This window comes from Cololabis saira, chromosome 12, assembly GCF_033807715.1.
Source record: "Cololabis saira isolate AMF1-May2022 chromosome 12, fColSai1.1, whole genome shotgun sequence".
Taxonomy (NCBI): domain Eukaryota; kingdom Metazoa; phylum Chordata; class Actinopteri; order Beloniformes; family Belonidae; genus Cololabis; species Cololabis saira.
The window spans coordinates 20,088,766-20,109,383 of record NC_084598.1 but is presented as its reverse complement, the minus strand read 5'-3'; the positions used below and the strand labels follow the sequence as shown (position 1 = coordinate 20,109,383).

The 20,618-nt window shown below is 39.8% G+C and overlaps 2 protein-coding genes across 4 annotated transcripts in view; one reads left to right on the top strand and one right to left on the bottom strand.

Annotated features, from left to right (window-relative positions):
- Nucleotides 1–15,381, top strand: part of LOC133457076 (poly(rC)-binding protein 4-like) — a 41,581-nt gene extending 26,200 nt beyond the window's left edge. The window contains exons 9-15 of the mRNA XM_061735942.1: nt 1,748–1,822; nt 5,367–5,438; nt 8,880–8,921; nt 9,018–9,093; nt 9,551–9,600; nt 12,456–12,625; nt 14,409–15,381. Coding sequence (XP_061591926.1) covers nt 1,748–1,822; nt 5,367–5,438; nt 8,880–8,921; nt 9,018–9,093; nt 9,551–9,600; nt 12,456–12,625; nt 14,409–14,748 — 825 coding nt within the window. The 3' untranslated portion in view covers nt 14,749–15,381. The remainder of the gene's footprint in view (nt 1–1,747; nt 1,823–5,366; nt 5,439–8,879; nt 8,922–9,017; nt 9,094–9,550; nt 9,601–12,455; nt 12,626–14,408) is intronic.
- A 1,991-nt stretch (nt 15,382–17,372) lies between these two features.
- LOC133457074 (dedicator of cytokinesis protein 3-like) overlaps nt 17,373–20,618 on the bottom strand; it is a 66,808-nt gene continuing 63,562 nt past the window's right edge. For all 3 annotated transcript variants that reach the window (XM_061735939.1, XM_061735940.1, XM_061735941.1), the window contains one exon: nt 17,373–20,105. In XM_061735939.1, the coding sequence (XP_061591923.1) occupies nt 19,497–20,105 (609 nt within the window). In that variant the 3' untranslated portion in view covers nt 17,373–19,496. The remainder of the gene's footprint in view (nt 20,106–20,618) is intronic.

Sequence of the window (20,618 nt, the reverse complement as noted above, 5' to 3'; positions counted from 1 at the left end):
ACTCAGCATTGTTAAAGAAGACACTAAGCTGCTCGCAGAAAAAAAAAGTGGCCTCCAGCAAAATCTGTCCACCTTTAGACAACAGCTCTCTTGAGAAAATCAAGGAGGAGATGAGAGAAAAACAACCCCAAGCACAGTTTCTCTCTGTGTGCTAATGGAAGTGCACAAGTCCTTTTTTGTTTTAGCGTTGCAGCTGGTCATGACTGACTAATTGCTAGTTTGATCCAGTTTTTCCAGGGCTTTCTTCAAAGGCTTGCAAGTTTCATTAAGATTCTGTACCAGCAGCATCTTGCTTTTGGCTCAGGGATTTAAATTATGCAAAGTTGCACAAGGAATTTTCTGTGACTGCTCCACATTTTAAACACCAATATGTACAGTATCACCAGCACTGCGGTTACTTGATAAGCTACGTATATGGTTGCCTTTTCATCATGTGAGGTATTTTTCTTATTTGCATTTGAAGAATTTCATATTTAAATGTCTCTTTGTCAATGGATGCTTGATTTAACCAGTGGGTACGCCAGTGTAGAGTCTCGGGGTCTGATACATACTAAGAGCCTTAGCTGTTATCCACAAAGAGCTCTCACTACACTGCTTCAGTTGCTCTGTGTACAGCCAATAATGCCAAAGGAAATGCCAGACAGAGAACACTGTCTATATTATTAACAGTTTCATTAATCCCTAACTATTGCAGAACCTTATGGTTCCAGGAAGGTTGGGACTACTTCCAGGCTTTCAAATTCAGGTGTAAAATGTATGTAACTTCAAAAATGTAAAACACTCAGTGTCAAAAGATGATCATGATCACGATCTGATAAAAATACAGTATAGACTGTCTTTGATGGGTAAAGAAGAGCAGAAGATGTCCAGCTTGTCAACAAATGTGAGACGATAAAGAACAGTGCCCCCCAAAGAAAGACCGAGATGGATGTGCTTTACATTGTATAATATCATTAAACTATTCTACGTTGAGTGAGGCGGACGAGAGGACAAGGACACACATTTAGCCTGGACACAGAGACAAGGGATTACTTTGGGAACCTTTTGTCAAGTAAATGTCATTTAAAACTACTGAGCAACAGTGAAGCCTTGTGTAACACTTATCCAGAGGCAGTGTGAGTAACTCTGCACTCAGTGGCATTTGGAAGATAGCAATTATTTAATAGACCATTCATTTAATATGAAAAATATATTTTGTGATCCTTCAAATAAGTACATCTTTTTTTTTTAAAGAAATGTGCTTTGAACCAAAAACAAAACCATCCAGAATGTTCTCTGCAGTAAGTCAGAAATCCAGGCTCTGTGTTGGTGTGCGGTTGTATCAGCGCCCTTGGCAAAGTTTATTTACACTTCATTGATGCTACAAAGCACAATGGGGTTTTAAAGCAACATTTGCTGCCTTCAAGACCACATTTTAAACAAGAAAATGCCAAGTCAGATTCTGCACAGATTACAAAGGCATAACTGAGGAGGGAAAAGTTTGAAACAAAAAGTCTGGAAAAAATAACCCCATATATGTTACCCATATTGCACACATTAACACCTGTTTGAAGGAGGAATGCGCAAACTAACAACTTAAACTTTCATTGCCTGGCATCTTCAATGCTAGAACATCTTTAAGGTGTTTGAGAAGGGATGGCAACGCAATAGAGAAGGAAAAAACACTTCCTTTTGTGTGTATTTTTGCAAGCCTGAAATATGTTTTTTGATGTACATCTGACGCCTTGATGTGTTTTAAAATCCTTAGTCTCCACCAAAAGGTGCCACCATCCCCTACCGGCCGAGCCCTTCACCAGCTGCTCTCCTCATCGCAGGGAACCAGGTAAGAATATTAGATTTTATCACACGTGTTGGGTAGCTTATAAATTGTAGAATGGTCCTCAAATAAAAAAAAAAAGGAATGCAGCTTTACCGGACGTGAGGTTGCATGTAAAGTCTGTTTAACTAAGGTTGGAGTTAATGTTTTATGTGAGGACACTAAAAAGTCATTCAAGCTATTGTTATTCTGGATTTATTGTAATAGAACTGAATTTTTAATCGAGGATGAACAGGTGAACCCAAGAATGACCCACAAATTTAAAAATAGGCAATAATCTGCAAAAATATGTACTGCCAACGAAGGAGAGGAGGCTATTAGATGTTTCAGGAGGATGATTTGCACATCACAGACACCTTTAATGTGCAGCTTGGGGAAGTTGAGGATAGAGCAAAGTAAGGATGGATTTTAAACTCTGTTGGATCACACTAGAAATATGCATTTCTGCAGGATCCTGCCAGACATGGCTACCTGGATGGAAGTATGTTTTAGAGGGGGGGGTTATGCAGATTTGTGTCAAAGTTCAGACTCTTTTGCAATGTAACTCTCATACCAGTCCTGATTGGTTTTCTGTGTCAGCCCTGTGGACATTCATCACAGTGCTGAGTCACCAAATCAAATGCACTTCCCCTGACATGGAAAGCCGTGGTGTAGTTTTAAGATTGTACTTTATCTTGCCTTATCTAGTAGCTTGAGCACAGTTTTCAATATATATTTAATGTGCCTCAAAACACAAAAGCAAATAGCTGACTAGGTTGCTGTTAGTTGCTGTGCATAGGACAAATGGGAATTTAAAATGAGACACAAGTTCTTATAAATCAGTTACTGTATCTAACAGTAATTCATTCAGCTTTTGCTTCCCTGAAAGAAAAGAGTCATTGTGGTGATAGAGACTGAGGACAAGCGTATATCCTCTGTGAAAACATGAACATCTGATTTAATATCCAACATTAGTTGTGACATTTCAGGCCGAACTGTTGTGGTCGAGGGAGGGACCAACAGACGACCATTTTGATTTTTACATCCACGTCACCACAGCAGGCGCTCTCAAATGTGTTCATGTCACAAGACATGTCACAGGACACTTATGACAGAGATATTTTAAAGCACTTCTCCCTCTGTAATTCAAAGCAAATCAGAAATGTTACAGAAAAACTGTTCGCGTCACTGTAAATCTTCTTGAAAACGTGGACTGTATAATATATACTATTGCCCTTAGATTTGGAATCATTTTGTCTTTCGAGACGTTCTTCTTTTCATTCATCACTCCATAAGGGGAGGTAAAAATGTTTAATTCAAACTTTATGGGCAACATAACTTGAGTATTTTTGAGTATTTTGAGCATGACTTGAGTATTTTTATAAAAATGTGTTCTGTTGTAGCCATATGCCTTAATCAAGCTAAATAAGTTTCTTGTAAATAAAACCAACCTTTTCTTCTATTATTGTTTTAGATAAAGATGACAAGAACAAATGTTCAAAGCCCAAGTATAAATGTCTGTTTTACAAAGGTTTTTATATTATACATATCATTTCAATCCCAAATAAAATCCTTAAATCACGCAGGAATAGAAGAGCAGGGTTATGGAGTCCTTTATGTGGGCACATAAAAGTGATGAGTGTGAAATCTATGAACAGAACAGTCATTCCAATACATTTAATAAATGGTGAGGTAATCACTAAGTTAATATTATCATCAATTTTCCGGGGACTCCCGCAGATCCCTCAAGGACTGCTGGTGGTCGACCGAGAATCACCACATGGATAAAAAGTCTGGGAGCTTGTATCTTAAGTCGGCTATCGAAGAACGCTTCTATGATGTTTTGCCATAGATGACATTCTTCACTAAAACTATGTTGTGACAGGACCGATGTCGAGGGTCCTCAGTGGGGATTAAGGGGATTTTTTGGTGTGTGGATGGGGGCAGGGTTGACGACGATAGATGCTGCTGTTTGAGAAGGGGGCAGATATTCACCCTCCCATGGCGCGCGAGTCACAAGATTAGCAAGTGAGACTGGAGACCTGCCGTCTCCTCTGGCTATGGCAGCAGCCAGATACTCTGCATAGCTCACAGCAGTTCTGACGCTGCATGTGCTGCCTCTGACTCTGCTCAATTTATGGAATGGCTTTGTGTTTTTTTTATATATAGTAAGCAATCAAATTAAGCTCAAGGCCCAATCTTGGACACTGAGAGATGACTAATGAAGGCTGCACAGTGATAAGTATGTGTAAATCTTTGAGAAATTTAAGTGGAGTGGGAAGCAGTTTGAGAAGGGGTCATACCTTCAAGCCTGTTAGGTGTATGAAAGTGTCATAACCTCACAAGGCCATCTCACGCCAGGTGAAAAAGGCTTAGATTTGTTGTTTTTAAATCTAACTCACCACTGACTTTTATATTGTCGGTAAATACATAATTGCTGCCTCTAAATCTAATTTCCGATACAAAATGAATGTCTGAACTCATAAATAATAACTTGAAAAAATGGTTTGACAAGAATAAGTTATCACTTAATTTAAAAAAAACTAAGTTCATGGTATTTTCTAAACAGAAAGGGGATGAAAATGTGTCTTTGTGTATCGATGGATCTGATATTGAAAGAGTGTATCAGTTTAGATTTTTGGGTGTAATTATTGATGAAAACCTCACATGGAAATCTCAGTTAAATTATGTTAAAACCAAGGTATCAAAGAATATTTTTGTTTTGAACAAAGTGAAACATGTTTTAGATTACAAGACAATGCGAATGTTGTATTGCTCACTTATTTTGCCTTATTTTAGTTATTGTGTCGAAGTTTGGGGGAATACATACACAACAAATATCAAGCCTTTGTTTATTTTACAGAAGAGAGCAGTAAGGATCATACATAAAAAGGAGGCAAGAGAACACACCAATGGACTTTTTATCAATGCAGGATTAATTAAACTTAAAGATATTATTGAGTTACAGACTTTATTGGTTATGTTCAAGGCAAAAAGCAGAATATTGCCTGAAAACGTCTTTTTGTGTTTAGTTCAGAAGATAAGAACCATAGAAGGAAATTTGATTTTAAACATCCTTTTGCACGCACCACTTTAAAACAAATGTGTATTTCAGTATGTGTTGTAAAATTATGGAACTCCTTAACAACTGATTTCAAGGATTGCAAAAATATTCAACAGTTCAAGAAATTGTATAAAGACCACACAATTAGACAATATGAATTTAACGGGTAAAATATATTTTGTTGTTTTTGTTTTTATATTGTTGGTGAGTTAGTGTGTATGTTTTCTTATTTTTTTGTTTAGTTTTTTTCATTATTTCTTTTTTTGGTATTATATAAGTAGTGATTGTTGAACAGACGGACAGACCATCTTCATATGAATTGTTTTATTTTTTTTGAGAAAGGGGCTTGGTATATAAGGCTTTCTTCTTCTTGCCCCTTTTCCATCGTGGAATGGAACATGTGTGAACTGTTTCCATGATATGGAATAAATAAAAATGAAATGAAATGAAATGAAATAAATATGCCAGTAAAATGTCCATCTCTTTTGTGTTTCTGCATGTTTGTAGGTTTATGAGGCACCAGAATTTGCACCCCACCCTCTGTACTCAGTCATCCAGGGTGGCCTGGACCTCCAGCAGGTAACGGGACAGTCATTCATGAAAAGTCTGCAAATGAGCTATTTTCTTGCGAATACAACGATCTTTGTAGCGCTGAGCTGGTTTTAAACAGGTCTCTTGACTCAGTGTGGAGGATCTGAGTGGTGAATGAGAGCAGAGGCTGTACAGTATGTGCAGCTACACAGTCCATCATATGGCATGAGGCATTAAAAACAACAGCTGAGTGTAAGCTGTAGCTATTGTTCTAGCTTGTCATTGGAGCTGTAAGCCCTCCTGAAACTTGATATCGTCACACACCACAGCTCTGTCGACTCTTTTTTAGTCCTGCCTAGCTCTGAACCAGAACCATTTTGACTTCAGGGAATATTCCTCCCTTGACAACAATAGCAGCTACTGTCATCGTATGAAAATGGAAACAACAGGCTCCACTTCTGATGATGAAACCCACAAACCTCAGAATTTAGATCACGCTGTAAATGGCAGGACCATTGCAAGGACCATGGCATGTTATTTTGTGTCCCAATATAAACACGACCGCAATGTATTGATGCAGTGCAGGGATGAGCTTTCCTCTTTACTTTATGACCATATAGGATAGAGTAGTAATTGAAGCCAGACTGCTGGCGTCAGACAGAATTGAGTTAAGCTAAGTGCTGTCTGGTGAGAGCATAACTGCTGCAAGTGAAGGCTGCACAGACACCACCCTCTCTAATTTGGATGGATGGATGGATGGATGGATGGATGGATGGATGGATGGATGGATGGATGGATGGATGGATGGATGGATGGATGGATGGATGGATGGATGGATGGATGGATGGATGGATGGATGGATGATAACTAAATTGGAGTGGATTCAATTGGACTCGAGCATTCATGTCAGAATACTGAAATGTAATTTTCTCATGATTTGGTATTTCATGAATAAAATATATCAGAAATAAAGCCAAATCCACCCAGTCCACTCCACCCCCCCCTCCCCCCCTAAATAAAAATAAAAAAGTATACATGTGTATGTATACTGTAAATATTAACCATCTGTAAAAATCTCTTTTCTTGTCCGCTCGATATATATTATCGTGCTAAAATAGTGTTTATATATTATCATATAATCACTGATGTTCTGTACTGTAACCAATATTTAAAAATCTGACAGAAATCTAATAAAATCGGGTTTTATCTTCACAATCCAGTAGTTACGCAGCAATTAGGCTACACATCTATTTTTTGCCTTCTTTATTCCTAGTACAATGATGATTCAGTCCTCCATTACTGCATTTGTTATGATAGTTGCTGCTGCAGAGATTTTAACTTGGACCAAAAAACAATGATTTTGTCCAGAAATTGATGTTGAATGGACATTCTGATGTAGATTCTCACATGAGAGAAAACTGCAAACACACAGACCCACACAGCTTTAGGATATGCCTCCAAAGAAGCTGAAATCCTGGTTAATTGATGTAAATGTGGGTCACCCTAATTAAGTCTGGTTGCAGCTTTAGTTTTTCTGTAGTTGGGTCACTCAAAGATAGCCTTTGTATGTTGAACTAGCTTTGTACTATACCCCTCTGGAGCTCCTTAGATGTTTTACATAGTGTCTTTTGTTTGTTTGTTTGTTTGTTTTATTGCAGTTCACATAACACTTGGCACACTTTCCCCAATTACCATGTCCTCACTGCCATGTACTTTGTTAGCAGTTTGATTGTGGACCTCCCTGATAACAGTACAACATTGTGAAACTGGGACATAAAGATTTTGCTGACTGCTTTGTCGCATTTGGATTGCTTTGAATTCTTGATGAGGACATTTTTAATTCCAACAGTTCTCTTATTTTGAAAAATAATCGCCAAACAAGCAGATGTTCTTTACATAATAAAACCATTATAAATGACTCGATTCAGGTCAAGTGAAAATCAGGCACAGATTAATGTGATCACATGTAGTGTTGATAATTCAGGTGTGAAAACAATTCAGACCAAGAGGCATGGGCTTTCTAAGCTTCCCTTCAAAGATATTATCTGCTACAGTATTTTAAGACACAGTATAAAATTGATAAATCATGCTCCATTATCATTTGGAGCAAAGGGAAATTTGAATATTAATTATAGATGGTTTGTTGTTGTTGTTTCTTTGTCAGTATACTTAATACCAAATTACATTTTTGGAAACCAAATTGTATGTTGTGTTTTAGACATATTTGCAGATGCATGCTTGGATAACATGTCTAATATGCCCCCAGGACAAAGCCTTTTTTTCTTCATTTATGCTATTTTAAATTAATTTTATACCCCTATGAGGACTCTGAAAGCCCAAACGGCCAACCTCCCAGAGGAAGACGTGTTGCAACTCCACTGTTTTTTCACCATACTCTCCTATACTTTCTAGACTCGGGGGGATAGCCATCTGCCTCCATCGATCGGGGGCTGAGATGACTGTAAAGAGAGACCGTCAAGCACTGAGAGATTAGTCCAGGGATTTTTACTTATGAGACATTAAAAGATTTGCAGCAGCATATCTAAAGAGATGTTCCAAGGTAGCCGAGACAACCATAACTGTAAGCTTTATGAAAAAAGGAAAGTTTTAAGCCTAATCTTAAAGGTAGGGAGGGTGCCTGAGTCCCAAATCTAAATTAGGAGCTGGTTCCACAAAAGAGGAGCCTGAAAATGGATGGTTGTCTCCCGTCCTATTTAAAGAAACCACAAATAATCCTGCCATCTGAGAGCAAACTGCTCCATTAGAATAACAGGAAAGTATATGTTCTTAAAGGTAACAAGAAGTCCGGCCTAAGGGCTTTTAATGTAAGAAGAAGAATTTCAATCCCATCCTTGATTTAACTGGAAGTCAACAAGGGGGGGCTAAGATTTTCCCGTAATCAGACTAATCATCTGCTGTTAATATTATCACCATTTGTTTCTGTTTGTATCTTAATAAAGAGCCTGAAAAATCAAGATGAATGATGGTTTAAACTCTGATAAAACAACAAGATAATACATGCTTAAGACTTTATATTTATTTTTTAACAAAAGAAACACGGAATCATTGAATTAGTCCTCAAACTAATGATGGCAAATAACTGCACATGTCAAGGTCTTTGGATTGTCCGGAGTAACAGGGACACTGTTAGCGGAGATGCTGCTATTGAGTTTTTTATAAGCAATTTCTAATACTGCAAACGTCTGAGGCCAAACGCCATTGACCTGCTCCGACTGGAACGGAGTTACAAATAGTGGGAATAGAAATGTGTCAATCCAGTCAAACAAAAAGATGAACTGTTGTGTCCATATCGAATCACTGGAAACATCAGGGAATTTCTCTCTCATCTTTATTTATGTTTTTGTTTTTCCTTTTTTGAACAGCATGTGGTGACAGTGAAGCACTTTCATTAGGAGGCAGGTGATTTATTGCTTGTGTGGGATGTTTGCATTTGCTGTAATTTACCTAATGCAGGACACTCTCTTTCAGGCCTACACTTTGCAAAACCAATATGGCATTCCACACTCAGAGGTACGACTGCATGCAGAGCCATTAACATTTCATATAACAAGAGAAATTTACAATTAATGGTGCAGCTCAATAAGATTGCTCCTCTTTGTTTTACAGCTGGCCAAGCTACACCAGCTGTCGGTGCAGCAAGGCCTCAGTCCCATGGCCCAGCCTGCCTCCACCATCATGCCTGGTATGTGTGCAGTCGTGCTGGCTGATGTTTTTCCTCTTTTCCACTCCTTTTTTTTTAATTTCTCATCTATAACCATTTGTGGGTTTTTAAGGTTCCCACAAGTATGGGAAGGAAAGACTTGCTGTTATTAGCTGAGCAGATTATGAGCTTTTGTCTTTGAGAACAAGAGGATTCACAGCCCTCCTTCGCGACATATGCTAGCCTATAGAGTGCTGTGATACGTTCTGCATAGTCAGAAAACTGAGAGTAAGAAAAGAATGAGCATCGTGTTAAACACAAACCCATTAAAATGTAAATTGACTCTTTTACTGTGTCTAGCGTTTTCTGCTGAAAGAGTTTTTCCGGCATGTCAGGGGTGCTTTCGACGCATACACTAACTAAAGGAGCCAAAAACGGAGGTCTGAAAAGCCTGATATATCAATTTCTTTCAGTTAATTCTTGCATTTTCTCTCGTCAGGGATGGACTCGAATTCCCAGACATCTCAGGAGCTGCTAATTCCCAATGATGTAAGAAACATTCACTTATGACACTGGGCTTGTTGTGTTCAGCTTTAGTCTCATGCGATCTTCATCTCACATGTACACAGCACAGCAGCAGGTGACTAGCGGTTACTGCAGACATCGCAGTGCAACTTCAAAAGAAAGGGAAGGCACAGTAGCAACTTCCTAATTATCCCCATTATTCTAACCTCGGAATAAACCAAGGTTAAAGGGATTTTGAGCTGATATGGACCCTTCCACATTATCGTATGGGCTGCAGTTGCAATGTCTCAGAGAGACTCCCATGAGTGATCAGTAAATCCTCTCATGTTCTCTGACCTACTTAGAAGCTGTCTGCTGTCAAAACAGCCAATAAGGAAACAGAGAAAGCTCCTTTGCCTCCTCAGTTATCTTCTGCCAGGGCTTGATGTGCAGACTCTCCAATCTGAGAGCAGAAATCACATAAAATTTTACACCACCACGTCTGCCTTGTTTGGTCAGAGGAGGATATCAGTTCTCGCTGTTATGTAGCGTCGTCTGAAAATTAAAATAAATGATAAAAATGCAATGAAGCCATTCATCATTTGTAATTAAATATTCTGCTCATATATCTGATCATTCACATGAAAGAAAACTCTGCTCAGAAAACTTATGTTCGGATGCTTGAAATGGCTGGACATGGCAGTGTTTTGAATGCTTTACTCAAAGGGGATCAAATAATCATTTGGTTCTGGACCATTTTCAAGAACAACGTGTTAGTATTTAGCAGCATGTGGATTCAGAATACTCCGATGCGTCCATGTTTTAACAAAAAAAGCAGTAACAATTATATTTGTCTCCTTGCTCTCAGGTTTGTATATTTTAAAATGCCTCAGGTTTCATCGTAATGCGTAGAAAATAGCTAGATGCTTGAAACATTTCTCACATGCCAGAACCCCCCCCCCAACACACACACACAAAGCAAGCAACACAATGCATATGAGGAATGAAGGAGTCCATGGCTGTATGTGACAGGGACAGCTGTGAGCTCCAGCCATTGTTCCAGAAGAGAGGAGTTACAGCCGTGACTGAGCCTTCTCAAAACCCCCACCCCACCCCGCCCCACCCCCTCCCTGATGCCAGCCACACAGCAAGCTCACAATCCTGCTTTTTGCTCACACACTGAATGCTGAAGGAGGCCCGTGCACACACATGGATGCTTGTAGAAACTGTGTAAACCCAGTCAGCATTGTGCTGCAGCCCTGCGGAAGAGGGAACATTCAGCCGGAAGAAAAATGCTTGCACCGTCCACCATCCCATCCCCTCTTCCTGTGTCTTTTCAAATGACTGGCTCAGCAGGAGTGAAACAATACCAAGGACCGGGGGCGGTGTGTCATGCTGCTGTTAATGAATACTTAGAAAGAAATAACTATGTGCGAAATGTCTTCCATACATATTCCTTTAATGCCAGATGTATCATATTTTTTAAGTTTTATGCAATAAAAAAAAGAATAATAATTGTCTTATGTAGTCTTAATGATACAAAAAAAAAATATTTAGAAACACTTTTGAGGTGTTTTTAATATCAATATATAATAAACACCAGATAAAAAAGATTTTTTTGTGTGTATTATTTCATGTTTCAGGCTTTAAAGGGTTACTTAGTACCTTTTTTCGGAGGTCCTTTTTTCCTTTTATATTTTTTAAGGTTGTTCAAACACAAATGGCAACAGTCTGAGGTCACCCGCTCTAAAGTGGGTGAGCTGTTGACAGCTGGTATCTATTGACAGCTGGTGGAGATTTTCAGTCTTGGTGGGGGAGAGTTGTTATCAGTGATACAAGGTCTGGAGCGACTATTGTCTCTGGCGTAGCGCTGCGGGCTGACTGCTCTTTGTGCGTCTTCACCCATGCCCACCCCTCCGCCCCCCCCTTTGTACCAATAAACTGCTGAGCCAATAATAACTCGGCAGACCTGCAGCTCGCTGTCACAGATCGTGCATTGTGGACCAGACTGCTTACTTCTCAGGAAAGGAATGTGAAATGCAGAGAGGACAAATGTTGTACAAACATTGTGTTTGTGTGTTAAATTGTACTTGACTAAACATCCGCCACCCTTCAACTTCCAGCACATTCACGTACTACAAGCTTTTCATCTCTGCCTGGCATGTTTGCTGTATATTTGGCAGCTTACTCCTGCCACTTCAGCCCCTGACACCCTCCACTTGAGCTGATATGTGACTGTGAGTTCTGGTTCTGCTAAATATCCATTGTCACTAATAGGCTGGGATCCAGGTTGGGTAACTAAAACAGAACAAAAGTGATAATGTATTTCGGAATGCAATAAAAGTCTTGTCATTTTCTAATCTGCTCTGGGTTTAGAGAACACTCAAGTCAACGGGATTGTACATCATATATTTGAGTTATTTTTTCCATTATGTTTTCCATTAGTACAAAGAAGCATCTAGCTGGCGTGCTTTTGGGAAGTGATTTGTTTGGGAAGTCATCACCACTCTGAGGAATCAATAACCTTTTAGCTACTCAGAATAATGAAAGGCAAATGTGCCTTCTCTCGTCTCATGTACCGGTGCGGACACAGTAGCAATTAAGGGAGACTCGAGGGGGTTTAAAAAGTGCATTTGACATGCATGATGGATGACTGGACCACTGAAGACAGGCAGTGTAATTGCAATATTTGAAATGGTCTGCATTAGCTCAGCTAAACCGTGGGGCAGCTTTGTTTTTTTTTGTTTTTTTTGTCAGAATCCCTTTCGTCAGCACAATAGATACCACAATGAAAAAGGTTTTCATTAAGTCATAAAGATGCATTGAAGTGAAAGTATCTACATACGTTTTTTTCAGTTTTCCATCAAAATGACTGATCTGCTGCCAACTTTCCTTTGCAGCTGATTGGCTCAATCATCGGCCGCCAGGGTACTAAAATCAACGAGATCCGGCAGGTGTCGGGAGCTCAGATAAAGATCGGAAGCCAGCTGGATGGGACAAGTGACCGCCATGTCACCATCACAGGAACCCCAGTCAGCATCAACCTGGCCCAGTACCTCATTACCTCCTGGTAAGGCCTGCGTGCGTCAGCATCTAATGAGTCGCTGAAAGATCCGGCCTCAGACAAATACACTGGTTTAAAAGGGTCAGAGGTCATGATTTTATTCATAATGAAGTAAGGCCATGTGCTACTTGTGGTAAAAAAAAAACTGCGCTAATACAGTAGTAGGCTACAACAGTACATTCTTGTCTGATTCATCTTTTTCTTTTATAAGATGTGACACAAGATCAAAGTGTTTTTCAAATTATGATTACAATATTATTACAAGATATTAGAATGAATAATTGAAAAAGAGTCAGGAGACTAGAACCAGTCACTCACTAGAATAAACCAAGAAGAATTCTGACCTTAAAAAAACATTTACGTAACAGAAACAAGTGGCAAATACGCTAATGAAATAAAGTAATTAAAATTATGCAGCTCTTTAAATGAAATGTCAGTCCTTACTAGAAGATATTTAAAAAATACAATATTTTTTAAAACAGTGTTGTCACACTCTTGAACTATTAAAAAATCAGAGAATGTCTGCAAGCGCTAATTAATCGGTTTTATGATTAGTTTCTAAATAAAGGTAACTAAAGAAGCTTTTCTGTAAAACTTTGGTGGTTTCCTGCAAATACCATTTGCTTCATGAATGCTTGTCATCAAATTTGTGTGTAATTGTAAAAATAATATATCATGAATATATTCATTATGATGCGCTATCCTTTATATTAACCTTAAGCTTGATGTGCTTTCATATGAGAAATATTTGTTATTCTTTTTGGAAAAATCTTCAAAGATTCAGTCAGTATGCCTTAGACGCAAGGTTGAACTGAACAAATATGTTTGTGCATTAGAGCCACATGAGAAAATTCTGAACATTTTACTTCTGCCTTATCAATGTGTGTAAATGATGATGAATTACTGCCTCCTAACTGACTTGGAGACTCTGATGTTATTGCATGTGCTCTAGAAAAGCTCAATGGCAAGCAAATCTACTAAATGTCTCAAATCAGCAATGACGTATACTGAATAGTACATCTATTTTTGACACCAGTCAGGCTTTTCAGTGAAACCTGAAATTAAAGTCATCATCTGTACCTTTATAATAAATACAGCCAGACCAAATACAGCAGCCTCCAGGCTGAAAAATGTCAAAGACAGGAGATAATATTGTGAAACAAATATGGTTATTCTTCATGTTATCGCTTTGTGTCAAATACTACGGAACGACGACACATCGTGTAGAAAAACAGCTGTGATCAAACTCCAATAACACTAATAGACCTGTTTACGATGTGGGAGGGACAGCAGTGTGTGCTACAAATGACACCAATCCAATACATTTATCCATGTTTTATGATACAATTGGAGATAATACAGCACTATTTTGTTGCAATATTTTGTTCCTATTAAACTCAAACATAGAAAATTCCCAATCAAAGCATTTTGAGTTAAACATGAGAACTACCTGCCTCAAATAAACATAAGGAGCAAGCGGCAGAGGAAGGAAATTAGCATTTCCACCACCTCAGTAGATTTTTTTCAAGTGAGGAAAAATAAAAATTGGAGTAGATTTGTAGTTTTCAACCCAGCAGACTCAAGTTGCATCACTTCTAAATCAGAGTACTCACTTTACCCTCTTCACATAAGCAGTATTACTCACCAAGACCTATGAACAGGCTTTATATTAGTGTAGTTTTACTTGCATTTTCCATTTACTGTTGTCACAGCAACAGCGTAAACCTCTAATTCCCTGCCCTGTCTCCATGTTTCCCTGTCCTCCCTCCTCCTGTCTTTGGCCTCACAGTTTAGAGACAGCCAAATCCACAGCAGCCACCATGGCATCTCCAGTTGACCTCAACATGGCCTTCACCCAGCCAGCCTCCCCCGCCGCCTCCCCTGCACCCGCCCTGACGGCCGTGAGCACACTGACCCCGGCTCATATGCTGGGCACCCCGTACGGTGCCCTGCCTCTCTCCGGGCTCCTGGGGGTGAAGTCTGTCCCCTTTCTGACTCTGTCCAGTCCCGCCCCCACCGTGGCTGTCACCGCAGCGCCCACCCACTCCACTCTGGCTGCCTACACTACCAAAATATCCTCAGCCAATTGCATCAAAAAGCCAGAGAGACAGAAGTTTTCCCCCTACTGATGACGCCTCCGTGTGTAAAGCCAGATAAAAGACAACAGCAGTGTTCTTTAAAAGAAAAGAAAAAAAAAATTCCTGATGTAGCCATATTCGCCAGAAGAGATGCTTCTGACTTTTATTCTACAATGCAACAACGGAGACCAATGGATTACGCCATTTAAAGTTATTTACACTTATTGATAATTTGTCAGTTTCCCATTAAAAGATGGACTGCTTTCATCATCACTATTATTGATCATTAAAAAAAAAAGGGCTGGAACCTCACCTGAGAAACACATGTTTAACAGCTTTTACATGTGTACCTCAAGTTAGAAAACAGCTAAGTATTTATCCTTCAATAAATTTGTAAATTGTACTCAGATGATAAATGCTCTACTGTATGATGCTTTTATACAACGTCTGTTTGCCTCTTGAAGTTTTTAAGAAAATTTGTAAATGTCTGGAGGGGTGTGTTTTGTTTTGTTCTTGTTTTTTTTTTATTTAATAATCTGTGCTATGGTACTGTACTTTACTTTAGTGTAATGTCTGTTTTGTTGGATTTTGTTTGTTGAATGTGCAGCTTGGTTAATCTCTATTTATTAGTATTGTTTCATTTATTAAATGTCTTTGTTTCCTGATGTGGCAGACGTTTCTGTGTCTTAAGTCTTTTCATTTGCTTTAAGAGGCTTTGAACATTCGAAGCGAATCAGGTCGGATGAATGCAGCAGCACATGGATACATGCTCGGCAGGAAAAAGGGGAACCAAAATCAGGTTGTCTTCAACGCTCAAACGGTTGAAAATTATTTATATGACTGCGTTCTTGCAGAATAAGATGGCACGACCCCCAGAAGAGCGAAGATCTCAGCCTCCATGACATATGTGTAAGTGTGCACGTACAGGGAGAGACACAGTATCAAACACTGTTGTGTTAAACGTACCCTCTCTGTGAGTGCCTTTGGGTAACAAAAAATAAAAAAAATATATATATGCTGTGAGACTCCAAAGCAGAGAAGTTGGTAAGAAATAACAATGAAAAAAAGCACATAGAAGAAGTGGGGAAAACGTGTGTCTCCGCAGTAAGGCTGTAAACATGAAATATGTGCATGCGGAGCAGCATCCTCACTCTCGGGAGAGGCAGCTGGGATCCTTTCATCCTCTCTGCTTTTTTCTTCTTCCTGTGCCTGCATCATGGATGTGAGGGACGCAAAGATTCTGCAGCTCTCCTTGATAGCAGTTACAAAGGGTATCTATCTATCTATCTATCTATCTATCTATCTATCTATCTATCTATCTATCTATCTATCTATCTATCTATCTATCTATCTGACCAATATGAATTCAGAAGCCATTAGAACAACAATCAATGTGGTGCAATTAAGCAAAAACCACAACAAGAAACGGAAAAGAGAAATATTCAGGAACTACCTCCTGAGATTTTGTTTTTTTCTGTTTTAGTGTTGTATTTTCTGAGATGTTATTTAGTTCTCTATTTCAGTGTAGTTGTGTTTTGCTGTTCACAGCCCCCTGGTATTTATAACAACACTTAAAAACAAAAAGTAAAAAAAAAACATCATGACTGGAGCAGAGATGGTACCCAAGATATCAGTGTGTCACGCATCACATTTCTTTGTAACAGATTCAAGAGATTTCAAGCAACATATTCAAGAAACTTGAAGGAATGTTGTTGCTTCTGTTTATTTTAACGGGCCTCTTGGATATGAGGCGTAGATCTGCCTCCATCTTTAAAAGAAAATTAGAGCCATCACATTATAATGTGAAATCTTAATGTTGTATATGTTTTACATTTGTACAATATCTTATCAAGTTATTACAATATATATTTCATGTTTGAATAATATATCATTGATTACAATATAGCCTACATATTTATCAAGTTACCACAGAAAAATTACGTTCTTACAATATAATATTTATAATGTAAAAACATGATCATATATTGTACAAACGTGAAAAGGTTTTCATTATGACTTGATCAACATGTGTATTGTAATAACCTGATATCATATAGTTCAAACATGAAAAACAATATCGTAATTATGTGATAACATACTGTACAAACTTGAAAAAGCTATTGTTTATACAATAAATGTTCACATAATATGGTGATAATGACTATTTCTCTTTCACCATAGTTTCTGTATCAGAACAAATAAACATGTCTATTCCAAAGCGGAATCTAATTATGAGTGAAGTTGGAGGTAGTGCGAGCAGAGATCATAGCGTTTTACTTAGTGGTTTTTTCTCTTCTTGTTTAGTGTTTCTGTGGTGGACCAGGTGTTGTATGGCATGCTGTTGTCTCACCAACACGCACAAGCACGTCAATCACCAGCAGACTGTATTAAGCCTGAATTATGGTTCTGCGTTAAATCGACGGCGTAGCATACGCCGTAGGCTCTGCGTTGGTGTAACGCGGAACCATAAATCAGCCTTAAAAAGACATTGGAAACAGCACAAGAGTCTGCATTCCAGCCACACAGTACAGTCTAGCGATGTCATTCAGAGACAAACGGCGCCCCCTGCTGTCCACTCAGCACACTGCAGCACATAAAAATCGACGAAGAGTTAGAGCTGATAAAAGATTGTCTTTAATGTTTGGCATTGTTAATGAATTCCATACCACAGCAGTTATGGGAGTAGGAAAACCACTTTTACAACCAAACACTTTTTATCATGCTAACACCATATGTACAGGAAAGCACATTGAAAAGTGTATAAAGTATTTATATGAGAAGAATGGTGGAGACAGCCACAGTCTAATGGATTTGTCCTTTTTCCAAACACCGATTATAGATATTTATCTATTACATTAATCTCTGGAGTACATGTATATACACAAAACAACAATAAACCTTTTAAGGGCATCTGCAATAATTCTCAAAAATATTTCACAATACTGCTGTATGTACAATAACAGAATTTACAATGAAAAATTCTACTGTATCCATATTTTGAGCATCACTTCGGTCACCAGTCGTCCTCAAATGCCATCAAGCTCTCAAAAGATACTCACAAATTGTGTGTATTTAGCCGCCTCAACTCCATACAAAGTACAGCAACCTATGCCATACCTTTTGTCTGTTTCTGGTAATACACTTTCACAACTGATGATCTTACATACAAAAATAGATCTTGTCTAGTCAGCTGACAACTTGATGTACAGGAACACAAAGCATCCACCTGCAAAAAACAGCCAGGGAAACAATTAATTATTAAAATATTAGCTAAATCCTTCCAACCAACGACAGGACAATAAACAGCGCTGTTTTTCCTGCTCCACAAAGAAAGAAAAAAAGGAAACCTCTCTGTCGGTCCAGCCTTCAGCTTTCTCACGAAACACATCATCAGTTTTCAACAGGTGATCGGAAAAGAGCTGCATACGATAAGATAAAATAAGAAACATTAGCGATACAAAACAATCAACAATCTGAAACCAAAGCAGGATGAAACCATAGTAAAACATCGCTAGGTAAATGTCCTTATTCCCTGTTCGGAGATCGTATAGAGGGTTGGGTGGAAATGGCTGCCAGGAAATGAGCTTCACACGGTCCGGGTGAGAGGTCAAACTGCATTTTGAGTGCACTTAAGGCAGGTAGGCGATTCCAACGCCGTCTGTGTGGGCTCTGCAACGGAGCCGCCAGACGCAGCCTAGCTGTCCAGGTTTAGCCACAACTGCTTGACATGATCCGACGGAGCAGGAAAACAGAAGCTGAGGGAGTGGTGTTGGTTCTGAGTGTCCAGCAGTGACTCGAGGTGTGAAGCGGAGTCCTTGTTATTCATTCACCATGAACATGAAAGCTGACAGGTGTGGGATTTGTCAGTCACGTCCTCAGTTCCTCCCCAGTCTGCCACACGTTCTCGTTCCTCTCATGACATCATTGCCACACATAAAGAGACAAAGAAATAGCTTTTTGAACAGAGACTGAACTTAAAGCACTTAAACAGAAACCGGGATTGCAGCTTGTGCAGTACATGTAGATCTCATCTGAATACATTCATCTAGGTTTCCATACGGACGGTATGGATGGTAAATCTTCAGTGACTGTTCGTGTCCTTTGAGACGCCGGTCCACGTGGAGAGCTGCAAGTTTCGAGACCTGCCATGTACGCCAGCCCGGCAGCAACACATTTTACAGTGCGCCCTGTGATATGATTCACCATTAAGGAGCACTTAACAGCGTGTCTGAAAAACTTGTTAGGCATAACCCTTTGAAAACACTACAATGTAGCAAATTTATCAAAATAATTACTCATATATGTGTAGCGTGTAAAGCAAAGAAGTCACCTCACTGTCAATAGATAACCTTTTACAGTTATTTTGCTGTGAAAATGACATGAAGAGTAAAACTAAGGGAGTTCTGAGTACTGCACCTGGGATCATGTTTGTGATGCTTCACAAAACTCTTGTCGTATTATTCTCAAATGGAAAAACATGCTCACAGACGAATTGTACAGTTGTGTACAATCAATATCAGTTTTTGAACAAAATGAATCCGTCTCATTGTTCAACAGATATTCTTTTTCCTTTTGATCGTACCTAAGAGGCCACGTGAGGGAGTAACGGCAGTTGTGCCTCAAACTGCAGCTTCATGGAGGTTTGCTCCTTCCATTCCTTCCTTCATGTGCACTGACTTTAAGACACATCGCCAGCTGCTTCACATCAGACTTTTTCTGCTCATGCTCCCTTAACTCAGTGCAAATGAAGGGAAGGAGACGGTGTAGCTCTAACTGAAATTTAGAAGGAGCCTCCGACATCACTGAGTCTCCTCATGCTCCTCGCTGATGCACTGCTCCCAGGGGTGTTTCCCCTGGTCTTCTCTGTGGCCATGTGGGGAGTGGAAGATCCTGCGAGGCAGCGGGATGGGCTGAGGAGTCAGCTCCTCCTCGGGAATGCAACCCTCTCTCAAATACGGCTTGGAGGGTACAGATGGAGGCTGAGGCCTGCGGTAAGGGATGTGATGAGGGCCGTGAGTGGGAGCATGGTGGTGAGGAGCCTGCCCGTGAGAGTGGTTGTCCAGGCCAGGGTGAGCATGAGTGTGAGGATGAGGGTGACTATGTGGGTGTGAAGCAGGGCTGCGGTAGTGAAAAGGCCGGACTGGGTCCATGGAGTCAATTTCTGGTACACCGTAGTGGATGTGGAGGTAGGGAGAGGGCAGGTACTCCTCCGGGGGCGACCACAGGTGGCTGGGAAGAGGCTCCAGGGCGTCGCTCCTAATGGGGCCGGGATCTGGATACTGACCTCCAAAGTTACTCTCACTAAGGGAGGAAACCCCGCTGCTGGCGCTGCCTGACAGAGTGGAGTTACTGCCTCCCAAAGCTGACTGAGGACTGGTGGGAGAGCCAGGGATTGGGTGGAGAGGAGACTGGAGAGACACAGACAACACTTCATGTCAGTGGCATACTTCTCCTAACAGTCTCCCAACTACCCTGCAAGACCTTTTCACCCTATTACTAAAATTAGGGTGAATGGCACCGTTTAACTTCTAGGTACAGCTCGGATCACTTTTGAGGGAACACGTATCTTGTTGCAGAAACACGTCACATGCTAACAGTTAACACCTCTGCTATCTGGATCTGCCAACTGACTATTCTTGGTACTTTCATCATAGCAGAGGTGTCAAACAAACCATAGAAGGAGGACAAGTAATAACTTATTATTGATCGCTGGTTGTGTGCCGTCGCTGTGGTTTCTTGTTTATACGTGGCCAGGGTACAATGTGTTGGACTGAAACTAATGTTTTCTGTGTCAGTTCCTGTCAAGCTGCTTACGCCATCACGCCAAGGGAATTTTGCTTTGTGTCAAGTGTTTCTAGAGTCTGTAAACTAAATTTAGCGGACTAGCTGTTCATTGTTGATTAGCATCACAGTGTCACGGT